Source organism: Trichosurus vulpecula, chromosome 8 (genome assembly GCF_011100635.1).
Source record: "Trichosurus vulpecula isolate mTriVul1 chromosome 8, mTriVul1.pri, whole genome shotgun sequence".
Lineage (NCBI taxonomy): Eukaryota > Metazoa > Chordata > Mammalia > Diprotodontia > Phalangeridae > Trichosurus > Trichosurus vulpecula.
In genome coordinates this window covers 144,289,761-144,312,304 of record NC_050580.1, presented here as the reverse complement: position 1 = coordinate 144,312,304, position 22,544 = coordinate 144,289,761, and the positions used below count along the sequence as shown (strand labels likewise).

General features: G+C 38.9%; 1 protein-coding gene across 1 annotated transcript in view; it reads left to right on the top strand.

Annotated features, from left to right (window-relative positions):
• Window positions 1–22,544, top strand: part of RORA (RAR related orphan receptor A) — a 112,605-nt gene that overhangs the window by 80,350 nt on the left and 9,711 nt on the right. The window contains exons 3-9 of the mRNA XM_036736793.1: window positions 8,509–8,650; window positions 12,104–12,499; window positions 16,905–17,026; window positions 18,091–18,223; window positions 18,999–19,106; window positions 20,507–20,617; window positions 22,121–22,233. Coding sequence (XP_036592688.1) covers window positions 8,509–8,650; window positions 12,104–12,499; window positions 16,905–17,026; window positions 18,091–18,223; window positions 18,999–19,106; window positions 20,507–20,617; window positions 22,121–22,233 — 1,125 coding nt within the window. The remainder of the gene's footprint in view (window positions 1–8,508; window positions 8,651–12,103; window positions 12,500–16,904; window positions 17,027–18,090; window positions 18,224–18,998; window positions 19,107–20,506; window positions 20,618–22,120; window positions 22,234–22,544) is intronic.

Here is a 22,544-nt window from a genome sequence, read left to right as displayed (position 1 = left end):
TTTTTAAAGTAATCTAATAGAATTGAGGATACTAGAGGAAGCATTTAATGAAACAAGAAGAAAATGGATGGAAGCTATCAAGACCTGCTGGAGGTGGGAACCAAATGTACTTTAAACTGTTAGTGTAGATGGGGGCGCAGGTGTACGTGGCACAGCGGATAGAGCATTGGGCCTGGAGTCAGGAAGACTCATCTTCCTAAGTTCAAATCTGGCCTCAGACTCTTACTAGCTGTGTGACCCTGGGCGAGTCGCTTAACCCTGTTTGCCTCAGTTTCCTCATCTGTAAAATGAGCTGAAGAAGGAAACGGCAAATCACTCCAATATCTTTACCAAGAAAACCCCAAATGGGGTCTTGAAGAGTCAGACACAACGGAAAAATGGCCGAACAACAACAAAGTGTAGTGTTAATGAAAAGAATTCTGGACCAGAAATTTGGGTACCATGATTCCAGTCTTGTGTTATATAATTAAGTAATAACAAGTCCTTCTCACTAATGTGAGCCTCAGTTAGCTAGCTCATTTATAGAGTGAGGGGCATAGACTAGGCACTTTAGATACGACTAGATCCCACCTAGGTCTTAGGTTCTGTGATCCTATAAAATAAATGTTAGGAAACATCAGAAAGCAAGTCTCTTTTAAAAAGCAGGCAGGAGGAACCTCTTAAGAAGATAGAAGCTCTTTATGAAAAAGTGTCACTCAGTTCTTGCCAGCAAACTGTTTTGTAATTCCCAAACTGTTCCTTTGTTATAGAGTCAGTGGAAGGCACAGGTAGGCGAATGTCCTTGTTGGTGGTTTTTATTAATCTTTGGTGAGGCCCCTAGGTACTGGGAGGTCACCACAATCAGCAGTCCTGCGGCACAAGAGTTATTGGGCCATTGGTCCACCCCGACCAGATTTATACCCAGAAATTCTTGTGTCTTTTAAATATTAGAAATGTACCTCTTTATTAAAATAGCACAACTCAAGCAAAATTTAAGCAAGCTCCTTTACAATCCTTTACAAAAAATAAAAGTCCGAAGATGCATATTCCTATTTTTCTTAGCACATTTTTGGCAGTCACCTACAGGAAAGCTCAGGGGGTCTTTAGTATCCTCTGCCAGACTCTTATTTTATAGTTGAGGAAACCAAGGCACAAGGAGGTTGTGACTTGTCTTGGATCATCTATTTTTCACTGCCTGACCTTTCCCCTTGACTGGGTCGTGAATTCCTCCCCACAGTGTTTTATCCTGCCCTCAAGCTTGCTTGTTCAGGGTTTGGGGCTTTTGGCGAGAGAGGCCCTGGAATTTTCTCTCAGCTGCCAGCTTGCTTCCCTGAGGGAATTTTCTCCCTCTCTGCTCCCTGAGCCTGTCAAGATCCTGTCATCCATCCTGTTTTCTCTCACCTGTTTTCTTTAGTGCTTGAACAGCTCTCTCTCTGAATCTTTGTCCTCTCAGACACTGTAAGGAAGGCCCAGCCCAACACAAGATCATTTCTTACTGTCCTAAGGAGGCTTTTTTTTCATTTGTCTTTTGAGAAATCACTGGTGAAAAGCTTTGGGCACACCACTGTTAACGTAAAAGTATGGCTTCAGGTTCTCGGTTCTTGTGTTTGCTGAAAATTTCTGACAGTTAATTTTTGCTAACAAATGAAGTACTTAGGGACCATTCTGGGGTCAGCGTTTGGGGGATGGGGTGGGAGGGAGAAACTACAGTGTAATAGGCCTAGTTCTTAATTTTTATTTATATACCAGAACAGAAGGAACCTCAGAGGAGATCTAATCTGTCCCCTTATTTTAAGAGATGAGGTAACTGTGGCCCAAAGGTGTTAAGTGTCTTGGTCAAAGTCAGACATGTCATAAGTGGTGGATGTAGAATTCCAAGAGTCTTCTAAGTGTCTTGTTCATTCCATGGAACCTTTGGGAGGCAGCATGTGGAAGGAACAAAGCCAGGGGACCTGAGTTCAAATCCCATCTCTGCATAACTATAGGAAAGGTCACTTAACCTCTCTGGGCCTCAGTTTCCTAATCTGTAAAATGTGAGGAGGTCGGGCTAGAGAGCCCCTGATGTCATTTCAGTTTTAGGTCTGACATTCCTATGAATTTATGCAAACAAATGTTTACTGTCTCCTTCAGAGCAGTGCCCTTGTAAGGCTATACCTATGCTTAAAAAAAAGCATTGGGATTCTTCTTCCTAGAATTGCCTTCAGGGTGAATTTGACTTTTGGAAAAACAGCTAAAAAGTATTGGGAGCCAAGCCTGGTGAATAACATGGATGACCAAATAGGCTTTTAATATTCAGGATCTAAGCAGCAACTTATAATAGCTATAAAGTAATGAGATTGATTTGGTTGTGTGACTCATAAACTGGCTGCAATAGCAGTTCCAAAAGAGTAGTTTAAAAAAAAATGTTTGGACTGACGACAGCAGATTGTAGTATATGTTTGGACTTCTGCAGTGGCTAAAAAACAACTCTCATTTATAGTAATAGCTTGCTACAATTTTAGATTTACAAAGCACCTTCCTCATAATCCCATGAAAGAGGCCAAGCAAATGTTAATATAGCATGATACAAAAAGAACAAGAGTTCTGAGTCTGGAGTCAGAGGACTGACCTAGGTTCTAATCTTACCTCAAATGTTTACTTCCTCTGTACCTTGGACAAGGCTTCCTTCACTTCCCTGGGCCTCCTTTCCCTCATCTTTAAAATGAAGCAGTTGGACTAGATGACCTCTGGGATCTTTTCTCGCTTTATGATCCTCCTTTGACAGATGAGGAAACCAAGGTTTTGAGAAGTTAAAAGAGTTATCCCCAATCCACCATAGTTAGTAAGAGTCAGAAGTGGAGGTAAAAACCCAAATTTCCTGACTTCCAAGTCCTATGCTTATACTATTTCATTTATATCATTTAATATGAGTATATGAGGCCTGGTATTATTTGTATCATAAAAATGAATCTCATCACTTTATAGCCAGACAAATTTTTTTTAATTGGTTTCCCTCCTTCTCTGTTAAAAAAAAAAAGCCATTTAGTCAGCCTGTGGCTATTCACTCCCCTTAGAGGTTCAGCCTTGCAGGGTAGATTATCAACAAGCAGTGCTAACATACCAAGACTTTATTAGTAGTGATTGCATTATCTTAGTTTAGTGTCTAGAAAACAGAGGGTAATTTTTTACAATGTACTTGTCATGAATCTAACTCCTACTTAAGAGAGCTAGCCTTCAGTTCTAGTCTTCATATTTTAAAAGCTATAGAGAAATTAGAGAGGGTTCAGAGACAATCTTTTAAAGGTGATATCTAGCCCATATTAAAAAAAAAAGACTATAGAAATTGAGATTCAGTATCTAGAAGAGTCAGGGCACCAAACTGGCACAGTGGATAGAGTGCCAGGCCTGCAGTCAAGAGGGCTCATCAAATCCAGCCTCAGATACTTACTAGCTGTGTGACCCTGGGCAAGTGGCTTAATCCTATTTGCCTTAATCTCCCCATCTGTAAAATGAGCTGGAGAAGGAAATGGCAAATCACCCCAGCATCTTTACCCAGCAAACAACAAATGGGGTCATGAAGAGTCAGATACGACTGAAAATGACTAAACAGCAACAGTGACTCTGGAAGAGTGGAGGATGATTACAAGTCATAAGTTGGTAGATTTAGCCCTGCAAGGAGTTTTAGACATCATCTAATCCAGACCTTTCATTTCATTTAACAGTGGCCTGAAGAGGTTAAGGATCTGGTGTAGGGTAACACCAGATTGTGTGTACCTCTGTGTGTGTGTGTGCGCGCGCGCCGTGCGCGTGTGCATCTACTGATGTCTTACTGAGATTGCTGCATGCTGGAGGTGGGAGATTGGAGTAGGGAGTTCTTCTAATCTGTGCTAGTGAAGCACAAATTGTGGTGTGCTCTGTTGAGCTAGAAAGGCTTTGTATGTGGGCCCGGCGATGGTCCTCCTACAATAGACCTACAGTGTAGCTTAGCAAAGCTTGGTGAAGCTCATCTTCAGGCTGGCCACAGGGTGATCACTCTGACCATAGCAACTCTTGCGGATCATCTCCTAAATTACAACTCGAGCTTTGTATGTGAAGAGAGCGATGACAGAAATGATAGCTCCTTGATGCATTGACTGTACGTATATGTCGTCATCTATGTAAACATATACCAGCTACCTCCGAAGGTTGTGGTAAAGTGTAGAGTGCTGGAGACACAGGAGGAAGGGGCCATGGTAGATAGCATGCCTCCCTCTAAGTCATTGGACTTCCCAGGAAGTTCTCATTGTACACTTCCCTTCTTTCTTCATGATAAACCTAAAACTAATCCACGTAGCATTTGCTGAGCCACCTGCCAGATGGAAGGCACAATGATCATTTCTGGGATTGACATAAAGTATATGTCCCTTGGTGTTGATAGCCTTCGAGAGTCACTGCAGTTAGAATTTTCATCCACTTTTTAATGATTAAAAAGGCTCGAGAGACAGAATTTCTGGGTACTTTGATCATTTTAAAATAATGCCATCATTTAAATAAAAGAATGATCATTTAGCCATTTTTCTCCCAGACCAAAGACAATCATGATGGGTCAGGCTCATAGCTTCAATGCCCTTTTGGAAGGAGTGGCAATCCACTCTAACTGGTTAACAATTAATTAGAGAATGAATGTTACAGTGGGAGGCTGGATTTGAACTTTGATTATGTTGTCCATTTCTAAGTCCCGCCTCCCACCTTGGGCAATCTATTCAAAGAATTTATGCCCCACTCAAGCCTCAGCAGAACACAATGGCTACTCCACCTGGAAGGGGTCTCAAACAGAAAGTTAGTCCAGTCTCATCAGCAGTGTCCTCCAAGAGACTGAACTTTTTAAGATCAGGACTTGACTCTGGATGTCCCTAAATCATTGGTTATTAATAATCATTCCTCTCCACCTGTGATGAGCCTGTACAAACTCAGTTAGGCTGGTCCTCAGAGGACATAGAGTATCTCCAAGCCAAGCCTTCTAGTTGAAGAAACTGTACAAGTATCTACTCGGAGCTAGATCGACTTCCACAGTATAGACAATGTTCTGTAATGATCACTTGGCCACTGGGGGTAGGAGTGTGGGGAGGGTCTGGACAGTGAACACTCGGTGGAAGAGGTCAGCCAGACTTTGCTTTGAAAAAGCTGTCCCTAGGGTTTCCAGGGCATTGGCTGTAAGCTTTGGGCTTTCAGGAGCCTCATGTAGCTGTGGAAGCTATGTAGGTCAGCAGTGAGAAGCAGAAGGGGATTGAGGCTGAAAGCAAGTGGTTTTGTCAGCTTTTAAAGACCAAAACTGCAAATGCTTGTGATTCCCAGGTGTGCCATAGCCATGTAAATTCCCCAAATATTGCCAAGGCAAACTGAGGTACAGTAGTCCCTACTTCCTTTCAGTTATTCGGCTTGCACGTTGGCCTTATGGGACTTGAGCTGCCTTTGACGTTTCATGGCATAGGAGGACATATGATGTCATGTGCCTTAGCTCTTATAGCTTCCCTTCTTCCCCGTGGGATATCCATGAATTTGGGCTTGGGGCAAGCAAATACGCTGGTCATCTCCCCTCACTACACTACTGGTTTCACTGAAAGTCTGCCTGCTCTTTTGTCTGTTATTTTTCCACTTCTAACATTAATCCTTTGAGTGGGTGGCCTATGTATCTTGCCAGTATTAAAACCACCACCTCTGCCTCTTTGAGCATCAAGGAGTTTCCTCAGGGCACATTATGATTAAAAAATAAAAAGGACTGAGGAAGTTTACCAACCTCATTAGGTAGTCTGTCGAGATGTTTGGTGCTAAGAGTTCAAGTACCATCTAGATTCACAGGATAAGGGATACTGTTAAGTAGAGACTTGGTTATGCTATCAAGTAACGCTGTGACTTTGGGCAAGATATTTCTTCTCTCTGGGCTTCAGTTTTTTAATCTGGAAAGTGAAGATGGTGGCCTAGATTGATTTCAGTTCAACATGTACATGTAAGGTATTTTTCTAGATATAGCATTCTTTGTATGTTTGCCATCTTCCCAGGCTCCATACCCAGAAGTCCTTCTCAGATACTCACTATCTCTCACCTATATGCAGCCTGTTGCCAAAGCCTTTCCATTTTACCTTTGTTATATCTCCCTTTCTTTCCTTTGATCTGGCACCACTCTGGGGCAGGCCCTTATCACCTCATGCCTGGACTATCACAATAGTTAGTAAGTATTTATTAAGCAGTCAATTAGTAAATATCTATTAAGCACTTACTGTGCCCCGTAGCTAGAAAGAGCACTGTGCTAAGTGCTTGGGATACAAATACAAAAAAAGAAAGACAGTCCTGCTCTCAAGGAGCTTACTATCTAATGGGGAAAAAAAAACACAAAAGGAAGCAGAAAAGCAGTGGAGGGCGACAGGGGCTGAGCTACCTGATTCGAGGGTGGGGGAGAAAAGTTAAAGATGTCCCCCTATGGTGTAGCCAGATAAGAAGTGAAGAGATGTTCTGAGCTGAACTCCCTTAGCTCAGAAGCTTTGGGAATTCACGGCTCCACCCTCCAATCAGCTGGACTGAGGGTAGTAATGAGGCTGATGGGGTCCTGCAGGATGGCCAATATTGAGCTTCCTGGGGCATAGTGGGAAAGTCAGCGGAGTTCTAGAGTGGTGCAGCCAGATGAGAACTGAAAAAACCCTGTGTGTCAGGAACTGTACTAAGCACAGGGGTTATGAGTTTGAAGAAAAAGTAAAGGATAGTTCCTGCCCTCAAAAACCTCACAATCTAATGGGAGGAAGACAGTATCCAAAAGAAAGCTGAAAGGTGGCAGAGGAGGGCGGAATAAATGAGAAGAAAAGAGGAAGGGAATAAACATTTATTAAAAGCCTGCTGTGTGCCAGACAGGGCAGCTAGGTAATGCAGTGGATCGAGCACTGGGCTTGGAATCAGAAAGACTCCTCTTCACGAGTTCAAATCCAGCCTCAGATACTTATTAGCTGGGCAACCCTGGGCAAATCACTTTACCCTGTTTACTTCAGTTTCTTCATCCGTATAATGAGCTGGAAGAGGAAATGGAGAACCACTCCAGTCTCTTTGCCAAGAAAACCCCAAATGGGGCCACAACGAGTCAAACATGACTGAAACAAGACAATGACAACAAATCGCCAGGCACCATGCTAATGGCTCTTACGGATTTTCTCTCATTTGATCAATAGCAAGCAATAGCTTGCTGGTTGATCTGCCTGCCTCAAGTTGCTCCTCATTTCAGTCTATCCTCTGATCAGCTATCAAAGGGATCTCCCCAAAGTTCAGGTCTAACCACATCATCCCCCTACTCAATAAATTCCATCAATGTCCTCTTACCCTGAATCAAATCATAAGATCCTCTTTGGGATGGCCATAGTTCTTCATAACCTCTTCATAATACACACACACACACACACACACACACACACATACATACATACATACACACGCACACCCCTTTCCAGTTTCCTTATAACTTACTCGCCCAGGCCCCACATAATCTATAATCTAGTGACACTGGCCTCCTTGCTGTTCCTTGAACAAGACATTCCCTCTCCCATCTCCAAGAAATTTAACTGGCTGTCTTCCATGCCTAGAATGTTCTCCTTCCTCATCTCTACCTCCTAGCTTCTCTGGATTCCTTCAAGAACCAACTAAAATCCAGCCTTCTACAGGAAGCCTTTCCTGAGCCCCCTTAATTCTAGTACCTTGTTTGTATTGATAATATCCAATTTACCCTATATGTCGTTTGTATATCCCTGTGTTCATGTTGTCTCCTCTGTTAGACTGGGAGCTACCTAAGAGCAAAGATTGTCTTTTGCCTTTCTTTGTGTCCCCAGGGCTTAACACAGTGCCTGGCACATAATAGGCACTTAATTAATGTTTATTGACTGACTAATTAATTAAAGGTCAAGAAAAAGAAGTGAACCTGATTGCAAAGTCAGCAATCATCTAATTCACTCCCTCATTTGATAGATGAGGAAACTGATACCCAAACAAGTGAAGTGAAGTGACTTGACCTAAGCTGAACTAAATAAATGAGCTAAAATGAGCTGGGGCATTCCCAGTGCTGTTTCTGGGACCTAAGCCAACCAGGATTTCTGGTGTGAAGTTATTGTTTAAACTTTGGAAAACAGAGAAAAGTATATTCCTGTTTGGTGTGATTTTGTGCAATAAATATTTTAGAAATCTACAGAAAACACAGGTGAGTGATTAATTTCCTTCCATTTCTTTTCCAAGGGAATTTCTTTTAATCATTGATGGCCACAAAGAAGGAACCAAATCCAAAACTCCTTATGCAACCCTGCTGAAATTAAAGGGAGTTTTGCATGTGTAAGGACTGTAGGATTGGACTCAAGAGATTCATTTTGTTCAGGAAAAAAAAATAAACACTAGCTTTAATTTCATTAATGATTTCCTAGATGAATCCAATACAAGTTTAATTTTCCATTAAATATTAATGCCATTTAGTATACTGTCTTTAGCACTGGGTAGATAAAACTGATACTAACCTACTGTTTTTACATTTTGTGACTTAAATCACAGGGCTTTTTCAGGAGGAGTCAGCAAAGTAATGCCACATACTCCTGTCCTCGTCAGAAGAATTGTTTGATTGATCGAACTAGTAGAAACCGCTGCCAACACTGTCGATTACAGAAATGCCTTGCTGTAGGGATGTCTCGAGATGGTGAGATCTCCCAATTTGAGTTTTCTTCCTAGGGCAGAGTGACACACTTTCTTAGGAAGAGATTGTTAAAATACCTGTTAAAATGTGAACCAAGTGCTTCCATATATTCCCCTGTTTCACGTTGTAACGTAGATGTTGATCCTATTTGCTGCATCTCCAGAGAGTTGGTTGGTTTAAGTTGATTCAGTGAGGGTGGCATGACAAAGAAAATGTGTCAGAACACTTCCAAGGTATGACTTTAAGATACTATATGGAGATGCATTGATTAAACATAGGTATAAATCTTAATGCCTTCATACTATGAATTCCCATTACATTTTGCCAGATGGCAAAGCAACTCCCCCAAATTTGTAGTTTGTAGACAGATGCTTTATCCCGAAGGTTTATTGACATTCAGAGCAAATCAATTTTGACTTGCAGTGCATATTTGGAAAAATTGTATGCTGAAATCAAATATTTGTACACACAATGTATATGAGAATAAAGCAGAGCTTGGATCAGCAACAAATGTTCTTTTCATTAAGGAAAAATATTTTAAGAAGGATAAACCATCTACCATCCAATTATAAGACATTCTAGATTTGTCTGGGAAACTATCTTAAGTGTACAGAATAATCAACACCAGATTGTAAAACAGTTATTCAAATGCATGGAAACTGGGCACAAAGCACATTATGTACATTTGAGGTCTTTTCATAATGCTGGATGGTCCTTTCATGAGATCCAATTGAATATAATGTCTTTTCTAATAAAGTTTCTTTTTAAAGGACCACCCTGTAGAAATCAACTTCAGCTTACTGGGCATGCCATCCAATAAAGTCTCCTATATTGATGGAATCCAATATTTAGAAACTCCTGTGGACCTGGTTCTTATGCAGATGGCAGCCCACAATGGCAGTGGTATATGTGCATGGCTCTTGGAATATGAAAGAATTAAACTGAAATTTTTTGGAGCTGACAGATGCAGGTCACAAACAATTTACACCATATTCTTAGAAATTCCTGTGATGTGCAATGCCAGCAGATTTTCTCTTCTGTTGGCACTGAGCTGACAAAATTAGGTGTTGCTTGGGAACCTGTAAATTAAAGTCACAGGATGAGAATATATTTTCTCAAGAACAGTTTTTCTTTCTTATTTTGAAAGGTATTATTATGAAGCCACTATAGGGTAAGACAGAAGTTACTGTGTACATATGGAACAGTAACAATTCGACCTAAATGTATTCATTGGATGTAATGGGACATATATTTTTTAATTGTTTCAGGAATGATGGCCCCAGGGTCTCTAGATTTTTTGCAAATGATAAATGGTGTATACTCTTTGGGGTTTGAGGTCAGGTTTTGTAATTGGGAAATTATGGGAATCTAGGTGGCAATAGACAGAATGCTAGACTTTGGAATCAGGAAGACCTGAATTCAAATGCAGCCTCAGACACTTGATAGCAGTGTGACCTTGGGTAAGTCACTTAACCTCTTTCAACTTCAGGTTCTTCATCTGTACAAATGGGCTAATAATAGCACTTACCTCACAGGGTAGTTGTGCAGATCAGAGGAGAAAACATATGTGAAGCTCTCTGCAAACCTTCGGTGCTATATAAATGCTCGCTCTTATGGACCTAAACCCCTGGCCCATATTCAGTCAGGCTGCAGAATGGTCTGTGTAGGTTTTGCGACTTTTCCACCCAAGTTTTGATCACTATGACTGATGTTCCATCTTAATCAGTTTCTTCTGTGTGGAAAAAGATGTAGTATATCATAAGTGTTCTTTGGCATTAAAAAAATGTCTAACAACTATCTAGTGTGTTGACCTAAGCCAGCAAACTCATTTTCATTTTTCTTCCCCTGAAACAATAAGGTGGAGGTCAGATGAATTAATTCATATTTTCTATATCTAATTTCTAATTATAATAGCATACTCAACAGAGTCTTTTTGCCTACTTCTGTAAAGTGGAGAATTGTGATCTTTTGCAGGAATGATTCAAGCTAATAAATAATTTTTTCCTCAGTGATCTATCTGATTGTTTCAGGAGAAATAATTGTACAAGCCGGATGATCCCCAGATAACTTCCCTAATTATCCTCTTCATTTTGTACCTGGAGGCACATCCCAAGGGAGAAACACTGAAGCCAAAATTCGAGTGTTGATGACTTGAGACCAATAATAGCAGAATGGTTTTGTACGCTTTCTGAAAAGTGGGGCCCAGTGATGCTCTAGGGTCTACCATGACCAAATCAGGAATCTTCTTTAGGTTAAAAAAAAACCAGATGCTTCAAAATAAAGGAGGAAAATGACTCAAAGCCTAGAGCACAGAATGGAGTTGGAGTATAAGAACTTCAGTGGCTGGCCTGAGGGATGGGAAGAAGCATTATTATGTGCCAGGTGCTATGCTGAATGCTTCACAAATATCACCTCATTTGGTCCTCAACAACAACCACGGGAGTTAGGTGCTATTATGATCCTCATTTTACAGTGTGAGAAATTGAGGCAAACACAGGTGTTGAGGCTAGATTGGAGCTCAAATTATAATCAATATATATTGTAATATATAATCAGTTATAATCAGCTATCCATAAACTACCTCTTGACCATAAAGACTGTGTTTGTGTGTCTGTCTGAACTTGAAATCAAGAGAGATCGGGGTTTGAATCCTGCCCTGGATACTCACTACCTAAATAACTGTAGGAATTTCACATGGCTGGAGTTTCATTATCTGTAAAATGAGGATGTTAATACATGCAATGATATTGGATAGCCTTTATATAGCACTTTAAGGTTTGCAAAGTACTTTATATCTGTTATTCCATTTGCACGGAAGTCCCATTATTATATCATTATCTCCATTTAATAGATAAGGAAACTGAACATGAGAGACGTTCTCGTTCTCTCTCTTTCTCTCTCTCTCTGTCTCTCTCTCTCGCTCTCTCTCTCTCTCTCTCTCTCTCTCTGTCTCTCTCTGTCTCCCTCCCTCTGTCTCCCTCCCTCTCGCTCCCTTCCATTCGGGCATAGTTAAGTGACTTGCCTAAAGTAGCACAGCTAGTCAATGTTGAGGCTGGATGTGAGGATGTGAACTCAGGTCCTCCTGCCTCCACGGCTGCTGCTCTATCCACTCCTCCACCTAGCTGCCCCAGTTAAATTCTCAGCTGTAGGCTCTTGGGCTCAGTTTAGTTACCATATAATCACTGCCCTGATATTGTCTCCCAACTATGTAAAGATATTAAGAAAAAAATAACATAGCACACACCTGTGTGTGTCTCATCCTGTTACTTTAATTTATAGGTTCCCAAGGAACACCTAATGTTGTGTGTGTTGGTGTGTGTATACATACATATTTGTTTGTTTTAGGCACATATGCATATATATATATATATATAAATGTATACACACATATATATGTGTGCGCGTATGTACATATACATGTATACATTTGTGCATCTCTCCTTTTCCCCCCTCCAGCTGTAAAATTTGGTCGGATGTCAAAAAAGCAGAGGGACAGCTTATACGCCGAGGTACAGAAACACCGAATGCAGCAGCAGCAGCGAGATCACCAGCAGCAGCCTGGGGAGGCAGAGCCACTGACTCCTACCTATAATATCACCACCAATGGGCTAACGGAGCTTCACGACGACCTCAGTAATTACATCGATGGTCATACCCCCGAAGGTAGCAAAGCAGACTCCGCAGTTAGCAGCTTCTACTTAGACATACAGCCTTCTCCAGATCAGTCGGGTCTTGATATTAATGGAATCAAACCAGAACCAATATGTGACTACACACCAGCGTCGGGCTTCTTCCCTTATTGCTCTTTCACAAATGGAGAGACTTCTCCGACTGTATCCATGGCAGAATTAGGTAATACCAGAGAAAAGTTTCCATAATTGCTTTAATAATACCCTCTGAATGAAAAGTTAATGCATTTAGCTTTCTCCTGATGAGTGTGCTCTTAGAAATTATAGCCGACCTTATCATTTGAGTAACCCTCCGGTTCCTCCAGTTCCATCCTGTGTAGTCATCTCCTCTTTACTTAGTCAATTATCGAATTGCCTGTGAATCACCACCAAAGGTAAGGAAATGCATTACCTCCAGCAGGAAGTTCAAATGGCACAGGAATTTTTGAGGTTTAGGAAATGTTATCGTTGGTATTTTTTTAGATTTTTCCAGTTATCGCCATATTCTCCAAAGAGTTAAGTGTGCTAGACTTGGGAATCAGGAAGACCTGAGTTCAATGGAGTTGTAATTTTGTTTACTCTTCCACAGATTTTGGTAATGGATGTTAACCACCCAATCTGTTCACTTTACTGACTAATCACTGCAAAAATAACTGTAATTTGTTCATGGTTATCATTGTTAGAGTGCTTTAGATTAAATTTAGACAGGACTGTAAAAATGAGAAAAAAAAATCCTTTCTAGGAAATTCTCATTTGCCATTTTGCTTGGATTTAAAGCATTGTACTGTTATCAGGGGACTCAATAAGAACCTCTGTGGGGTTTTAGTTGGATCTGCTCCTCCTGGTGATTCCTTACTCAAGGTTCTAATCCTCTGGGACCTTTCCATGAGTTGCTGTGGAAGTGACTGATCTGTGACATTGAGAAAATTAAGACTTCAGAGGGGAAATTAACAGCAGGAGCAGAAAGACTTTGTGAGCAATTGAAATCCTCATTTGCGTTCTGTAGTTGTGTGCTCTTCTTTTGGAGGATTTCTCCTGCCTTCGCTACATCTTTCCCCATTAGATTTTTTTTTTTTTGTGGGGAAGGGAGCAGATTTTTGTTGTCCACAAAAGCTTTCTGAAAATAGAACAAGTGGAATTTTTTTTTGCACTTCATCATTAATATTGATTTTATGAATCTGGACCCATAAGAGCACTTTTTTTAAGCATCAACTTTAACCAGTGAATAGTGTTAAAGGTATCTTTACATCTTTCTCAATTAATGGAAAACCTCTGAACTGGAAGACAGGTTATTTTATTGTTGTTTTTCTCAAAATGGACCCAGAACTCTTTATCTTGTAATCTCAATTGGCCTTTAAACAGAAATGTGAGAAAAACAAGATTATAGAGATAAGCAAGGATTTGATTCAAAACTAACATTCTTTTTTAATGACCCAAGATTGTTTTAATTTTATTGACATGTCTCCATAAATTCTATTTGCTCTTTGCTGTTCTCTGTTGTTATATTGGAGCGCAGTATTGTTGCTTTAACACACGTAACTAAAGTAACAAGCCACACACCAAAATTGCTATCATTACTCCAGTACAGTGGGAGTTGGGACCCAGGGACCTGAGTATTTCTGTAGGTACTTTATACAAGGGGCTTTCAAATATTAGCATGGTGCCTGGCACAGTAGGTGCTGTATAAAAGCTTATTCCCTTCCTTCCCGCTAATATCAGTCTGAAATATAGAACTAAAACAGAGTTGACTTGAAAAAATGTGTAATTTGATTCCAACATCATATTTGAACAATTTTGATTGCTTTTGTTAATTTTTAAATTTAATTTTTTTAATGTTTCTGTTAATTTTTGGTTAATTTGAACAACACCAATTCTCCTTTAAAAGCTCAGTCCCTTGAGCATAGTAGACACTTCAGTTTTTATTCAATTGAAATGCTAAACTAAGAGGATTACCATATTATGACAGGAACTAGCAAGTTAAGTGCTAATGTTCTAGAATTTAAGAGAATTCATGCATTTTTTTTTAAATTTTGGTGTTTAAGTCTTAAACATTAAGTAAATGAAATTCTATACTCACAATGATGTGATGTCAGAATAACTTTCGTCATTAGATTTTAATTAGCATATGCTACACTACCAATTCATTTTTCTCTTTTAGCCTTCCAGAGTGGCGTCTTATGCACCTCCTACCCCCCCACCCCGCTATGTTTTTAATGGAAACACTTCTAAATTTCTGGCTAGATAATTTGGCTCCATCATGAAGTTTTATATTTGGTTTAGGTAGCACAGTCTAACAGCCCTAGAGACCTGTGTAGAAAATGAAAGTTATTTTCTTTTCTTCCTATTTCCATAATTGAGAAATAAAGCATTATTGGAAGAAATAAACTACATTCCCAACTTTTCATCAGTGTGATATTTTCTTATTTGCTGAATTACAGAGGCTTTACAAAGAGCAATACGATTTTCTAAAAACCCAAACCTAATCAGAACTTAACAAATAAAGAGTGTGAGTTATAATCAAAAACATTGTAAAATACCAACTGGTGAGAATGTGGCCACTGCCCTCTACTGGTGAGTCGTTCACATTTAAACATTCAGTTGTACCCCTTTTACTGACTGGTCTAGAAGTAGGAAGAAAGTGATTTGGGTCAAGTATATCAAGAAAAATGGACCCATTTTACATGATGAGATAGGACTCAGTCAGCTGTTGACCCAGTAAGTAGATGTACTGACTGCAGCATAATATAGAATAATATCTCCCCCTCCCTCTACCTCCATCACCTACCTTATGAGTACAAGTCCTGGCTGAGGTAGATACCATGTTTAAAGGACCATAGGGAGTTCATTCCAGATTTATTGGGGCCCAGCCTCTGGGGCAGACTGGATCTCTAGGGGCCTAAGTACAGCATTTTTACACAGTCCAACTTGCCATGTTCTCTACTGTTGACAATAGCATTGGAAACTTTTTAACAATCTGAATCAAACTTGGCCGATTCTACATTCAACATTTTCAGTGGTCAAGTTCAATTTAAATTTTTTACAAATATTTTAATTTATTCGAAAGAGTTACAAAAACCAATGAAAATGTCCTATCAAGAAAGTTATGTATCTTCAGAAGGTAGTTCATTGGTTCGTTTCAGGATTATTTGGGCATTATGAGTTCCCTGTTGCCTTATGTACCAGTTTTGCTAGTTATTCCTTTCTGTAAAATATCATCATTCTAAGGTGGTTTCCACATAGAAAATTCTCATTCTGTTCAAGGTGTAACCACCTCTGGTTAAATGGGAATTTTTGTTGGCAGTGTAGCCAAGTCAGCCCCCATATCCATTCTTCTTCATGTTACATGTTTTTACCAGATAGTCTTAATTAGCTCTTATTTTGTCATAACTTTTGAATTCAACCCTTCAACTCAATTCTCTGTGCTACCATTCCTTTTTCAGAACTTCTTTGCCTAGCTTCTAGATGATTTCTGATGTCCCTTCTGCCTTCAGTCTGCCTTAACAAGCTGCTACTGAACTAATCTTCCATTTCTCTGTCTCACCAAGTCTAAACTCTACATTTTGATGTTTTTCCTAGTAACTAGTTGCTCTTAACCTATCCAATATTATTTCCCAGACAGTGTTTTAATTTCCTTGATACTACGTGTAAAAACACACATACTGCCTCTTTATATCCGTTTTTCAAAATCGTTTCAGACCTTACCTCCTCCAAGAAGCATCTCCCAATTTTCTAATATGGCTCTCTCTCGCCTTGACCTCCCATAATACTCATTCTATATTCCTTATATAACATATAATTACATTTAACCTTACACTTAATTGTTTTTAGTGTATAAATCTTGTCTTCCCTACAAGACAGAGACCATAGCATATCTTTTTTCATATCCCTTACAGAATCTGATATGGTACTAGGTACATAGTAGGCATTAATTAAATGCTCATTCAGAAGTTATATTATCTATTTCTACATTTGTGCAACCACATAATTTTCTAATCCATCAAGATTAAATTCTCCCCATGTGATTATTTGCACAGGAGATACCTGTGCAGATCTCAGCCCATTAAAAAGGGATCAGATATTACCTTAAGTTCCAAGGGCTCTTGAATACATCTAAAATGAATTGGTTTCATTTTCCCTCATGTTTTAGTTATGTCTGGCTTAATTTTCGTTCTTTCCCAGGCATCTGTATAGAGGGACAGATGTTATCAAGGTCAGAAAGTTCTAAAAGGTTTCCATTCTTTGTCTGTTGGCAAAGTCCAAACTCTTCGGTCTTGTCTTCCTAAACCAGGTGCTCAGTGAATTGTTCAGAATGACTTACAGGGATTTCTGATTCCTTTTTTTGCCATATACCCCAATCCACACCTTTTTGCGCTAGAACTTTTTTAGGTTGCTCTGTGCTGATGCAATTATCATAATTGGGAGAGCGGGCAGAATTCACAACCCCAGGTTAAGAACCCCTGGCTTAATAAGCTTATTTGTTTTACGTTCTGAAAAATGCCAGAGTAATTCAAAAAAGTTTATTTGGTTTGAAGATTCAAAGCAGGGAAATCACTGTGCTTTCTGACCTTTTTTGTTTTGTTTTAACTTAGAACACCTTGCACAGAATATTTCCAAGTCACATATGGAAACTTGCCAGTACTTGAGAGAGGAGCTACAACAGATAACATGGCAGACCTTTCTCCAGGAAGAGATTGAAAACTATCAGAACAAGGTAGAATCTTGGAGAATATTTTCAGAATCTCTTTTTAGGTCTCTCACTTATAATGTATCAAAGAGGTGAGGGTTGAGGGTTTGGAGAAGGAGGTTATGGAGAGTTTAACAGTGAACAAGGAAATATAATATCCATTTTGCGGTCTTACTTGGCTCTCATTGTGCTGGTGAGGTTGCACACATTGCTTTCAGCTTGTCAACAAGTGAAGGAATAAGGTAAACTCCCAAAAGTCTATATGAGTTTATATTTATGTTTTTTACATTTGACAGTTTAAAGACCAGAAAGATGGAGTAAAATAGTCTCAACTTTAGTTTTCTTGAAGTTAAGAATCAGGTGTTCAGAGGGTGTGTAAAGGTTTTAGAACACACTATACCAAATACACCAGTTTGTGGCTCAGACTTAAGGAGGAAGTTTTATAGAAGGAAATAGAAACCCAGCGAGGTTAAGTTACTTGTCCAAGGTCATATATACTGAGCGTTAATGGTAGAGCCAAAACCAGAGCTCAGGTATCTAGTGATTTTTTTTTCCATTTTATCATGCTAGCAGAACGAACCTGAAACTGACTGTTACAGACAGGCTACCCTCCAGTTTATTCTAGGATCATACTTATATAAGGCAAGAGGTGGACAGGTTAGGGCTCACCAAAGCATTATTTGGGTTTGCTTTTGAAATGGCTACGAAATGAGAGCAAGAAGGCACCATCGCATTCCCAAAGGCTCAGTGGGATTGTCTCTGCTGAAGCAATGGTATACTTGGGCTTTTTGCTATTTGTGTTCATAGCATCTCTTCTTTGTCTTTGTCCTAGGCAGGAGGAAAAAAACACCTTGTAGGGGTTAGGGAGAGAGGAATAAGAGGCGAGACTTGAAAATTATTTTCCTGAATCTAAATTAAAATAGATGTACTATTGCTTTTATATACATGAAGTATATAGAACACCTCCACACAACTTGAGTCCAACTGGAGTCCACCACCTAAGACGGATTTGAAAACATTATACCGGTTAAACCAATTATGCCCACTTTGTGGGTAATTTTGTATGGTAACCTGTTTTCTCTCTTTCACAGCAGAGAGAAGTAATGTGGCAGTTGTGCGCGGTCAAAATAACAGAAGCTATTCAGTATGTAGTGGAGTTTGCCAAACGCATTGATGGATTTATGGAACTGTGTCAAAACGATCAAATTGTGCTTTTAAAAGCAGGTATGTGCTTTGCAGGCAAATTTCAAGGCCCATTTCACACTGCATGTGAACGAAATGCTTGTTAAGGTGGGAGAGATGATCTTTTTTTTCTTCTGCTGTCATTAGCTCATGTTTCTCTTAGCAAAAAACCAACTTTAAATGGTTTATGTTCATTTTAAAAAATTGATTCATTATGGGTTTTTTTCTGAATAAATAACCATGTTTGATATGTACTTGTATTCCTCAATTCTGATAAAATTTATTTCTTTATTCTTTGACCCTGTGGGAAGTTTGGATGGAGTGGGAGTGAAGAGAGCTGCTTATGGTGCTCAGTAGACACCAAATTACCATTTTTTAAACTAGCACACACACATATACACATATATACGTATATATACACACACACATACACATACATATACATATATACATACATATATGCATACACACACATGAGTGTATGCAGTTGTGTGCACATATAGGTTTGAAGCATTTTTCTTTCCCCTAGCAACACGCTAGGATTCTTCATAGAAAGGCAGAGATGATTCTGAGGTTGTAATTTATAAATTAATCTTCTCTTCTGTAAAACCCAATGATGCCTCAGTACAATCATCTTTAATGATAGTGATACATCTCACTTATTCAGAAGAAATTCATGTGACTATAGAGCCGACCAGTTAAATTACATACAGTACCCATTACATCACCTATACCATTGAAAAGCATATTTCCATTCATTGTATAGGAATAAATTCCCTAAAGTATTATAAAACAAACCATTTTTGTCTTTGTTTAGGTTCTTTGGAAGTGGTGTTTATCAGAATGTGCCGTGCCTTTGACTCTCAGAACAACACCGTATATTTTGATGGGAAATATGCTAGCCCTGATGTATTCAAATCCTTAGGTAAGAAAGAGGACAACAGAAAGAGATGCTTGGAGTGGTAGTGTCATCCAAAATGGAGGCTACTTATTTGAAAGCTAGAAAATAATGTTTTATTCTTCTTTCATTTTGTACTGTGTCACTATAGAAAACTCTAAAAAGCTTTTACAGTCTTATATGTGGTACCATAAATTCCTGTCATATCTAACCTAATATTAAGAGTTTATGTTATATCCTTTTGCTTGTCCTCTAGATATTAAATAATCATATTCATAGTGCAAAAATTGTTGACAAAATTTTGATAATGAGATGTATTATACTGGTCTTGAGATAAGTATAGGCAAGAATTCCAAAATTAGAACAAAATAAATTATTACTCAGCAATGGATGCTATATTAATACACATCCGTTTTAAGGAACTGTGAGTTTATCATTGTAAGAACTTCCTCCACCAATAAAACTCACACACTGACAAAATCACTACTCCTTAATATATTGATATCTGTTCATGTAAGATCCATTTCCAAGTAATATTTTACAGTTTTAGAGAGTTACCTGAGGCTTATAGAGGTTAAGTGAGTTCCCTATGGTCACACAGCTAGTAAACATCGAACTTAGTATTTGAACCCATGGCTTCCTGATGCCAAATCCAGTACCATATCGATTCTGCTACAACACCTACACACACACACACACACACACACACACACACACACACTCACTCACTCACTCACTCACTCACTCACTCACACACCATACCACACCACACCACACCCAGTGCATAGAAATCTATCGCTGAAATGTTTCAACTTATTGTGTATATATAAAGCCAGGATAGAGCTATGTTAAATTATATCTCTTTACTAGCAAATTCACAGAATGTTTGTATTTTAATAATTTTGAAGTAAGCTAGGAAACAAAAATGGGTGAAAAAAATTGTGTATGTCTTTTAATCAATCCATAACTAAATTAATTTTCCATTAAAAATACAAATAAAAGATGTAGTAATAGTAGTAGTAATAGCTTCTAATATTCATGTAATACCTTAAAGTTTGCAAAATGCTATTGGATATCTCATTTTGCCCTCACAGTACCCTCTGTGAGGTAGCTATTATTATCCCCATTTTACAGACGAGGAAACCAAAGTAGACACTCTAAGTGACTTGCCCAAGGGCACACAAGTAGTAAGTGTCTGAGGCTGAATCTGAACTTAGGTCTTCCTGACTCCAGGCCCAGAACTTTATCCACTGTGCCACCTACTTGCTCCTAGAAAATTGCTGTTGCCACTTCTGAACATAGATTAATCATTTAATTTTCTCAGATCAGATCCTTATACCTGAATAGTATGATAGCCACATCTTTTTTTCCCTTAGGATGTTAGCCCAAATTCGAAGTCTTTTATGTTGTTGTTGTTGTTTTGACAGGTTGTGAAGACTTTATTAGCTTTGTTTTTGAATTTGGAAAGAGTTTATGTTCTATGCACCTGACTGAAGATGAGATTGCATTGTTTTCTGCATTTGTATTAATGTCTGCAGGTAAGACTGATTTCTGTTAACAAAAACAACAGCTTTAAGATTGTCCAGGCAAAGAACTTCTGATTTTAATATTAGTAAGTATAACTTCCCTTTCTTGACTAGATAAAAAAAAGGTTTTCTCCAAACTGCTAAATTGGGATCCACCAAAGTATACCAGTTCAAATAAGACCTTTAAAAAATAATTGCCCCACAGCGGGTCATACCAGTGGTTCATCTAACACAGGGATTGGGAACCTGTAGCCTAGAGGTCAAGTATGGCTCTTTGACTGAATCCAGACTTCACAGAATGAATCCCCTTAATAAAAGGATAAAAGGATTTGTTCTGTGAAGTTTTTATTCAGTCAAAGGGCTACACTTGAGGACGTAGAGCACCACACGTGGCCTTAAGGCTGCAGCTTCCCCCCCTTCTGATCTAGCCTATATTCTATAAGTAAAGATTCCAGAAGTAAAGTGAATGGATCTTGTTTGCATTGACAGTAAAAGCGGGAATGTACCCCCTTGAAACATTCTACCATCTCTTAACAAACCATTTTGGCACTACCTTGCATAACTTTGTCCCACTCTTTATATTTGTATTTTGAAGTTATAAATTCCATTGGTTTACTACTTCCTGCCATGAAATATTTTATACAATTGCATTATTTTTCTTGAAGTAATTTGCTACTTTGAAGTCTTAGTAAAACTCTTAGTTGCCTTAAACTATAAGGTAGTTCTAATATTTTCCAGAAAGGACACTCACTTGAATATGGACGTACTGTATACACTTACAGGCCGTAGTAGTTTCATCTAAAAATTTAGTTATCTTGAAAATTTGAGTGCCCATGATAGTTTTATCTATTTATGTACTTGTTGTCTTCTCTTTTAAAATGTGAGCACTTTGGGGGCTGGGACTATGTGTTTTATCTTTATATCCCTAGCTCTTAGCATAGTTCCTGGCACTTAGCAAGAGCTAAATAAATGCTTTGTGATTGATCATCTACTTTTATGTATACACATGCTAAGTTCAAACAGCATATCCAGTTATGAAGAGATCCTACTTTTCCTCTAAGAAGCAAGTTATTTCAGGGTCTTACACATTGCCCTATTTATCCTTTATAAATGCTTAATTGCTTATAAACAAATGCTTATAAAAGCTTAATTGCCTGTGCCCTGCTTTACAAAATTCCAAAGGAAATTGTAGAGAGGATTCATCAGTCCATCCAGAGTCATTTATTATGCACCTACTATATGCCAGGCACTCTGTTAAGTGAAGGGGATACCAATAAAGGCAAAAAGCATTCCCTACCTTCAGGGATCTTACACTTTAATGGGGAAAACAACATGCAAACAACAACGTACTGACAAGCAATAGACAAAATAAACTGGAGATGATCTCAGAGGGAAGGAACCAGTGTCGTCAGACTTTAAAAGAGCTTTGATAAATTCTATTGGAGAAACACAAGGACTACTCCTGATTATGTGATATTAGAGGAATACTACAGCCATCTTCCTGCTCACTTTTAGATCGCTCGTGGCTGCAGGAGAAGGTAAAAATAGAAAAATTACAGCAGAAAATTCAACTAGCACTTCAGCATGTCCTACAGAAGAATCATCGGGAAGATGGAATATTAACCAAGGTGGGAGCCAGAAAGTCTCCAGTTGGTGACTCCTTGTCTTAGACTATCTGTACTGTCTGTGTGTGTTGTAGCATTTTGGTAGGTGCTTTGCTAGTTTGTTTATTTGTGGTGACTAGTTGGAGTATATTTGTCGGTGAGTGGAAAAGATGAAGATTGAAAATTTATTATATTTTTAGGTGGCATGGAGGTAAGTGAAGGGGGAGGAAGCTAGAGGAGAAAATTTCTAATGGACTTAGCTCTCCTTTGCCTTGCCTGCAGTGCAAATACAAATTCAGTTACTTTCATAGATTCTGACATAGGTAGACAGGGCT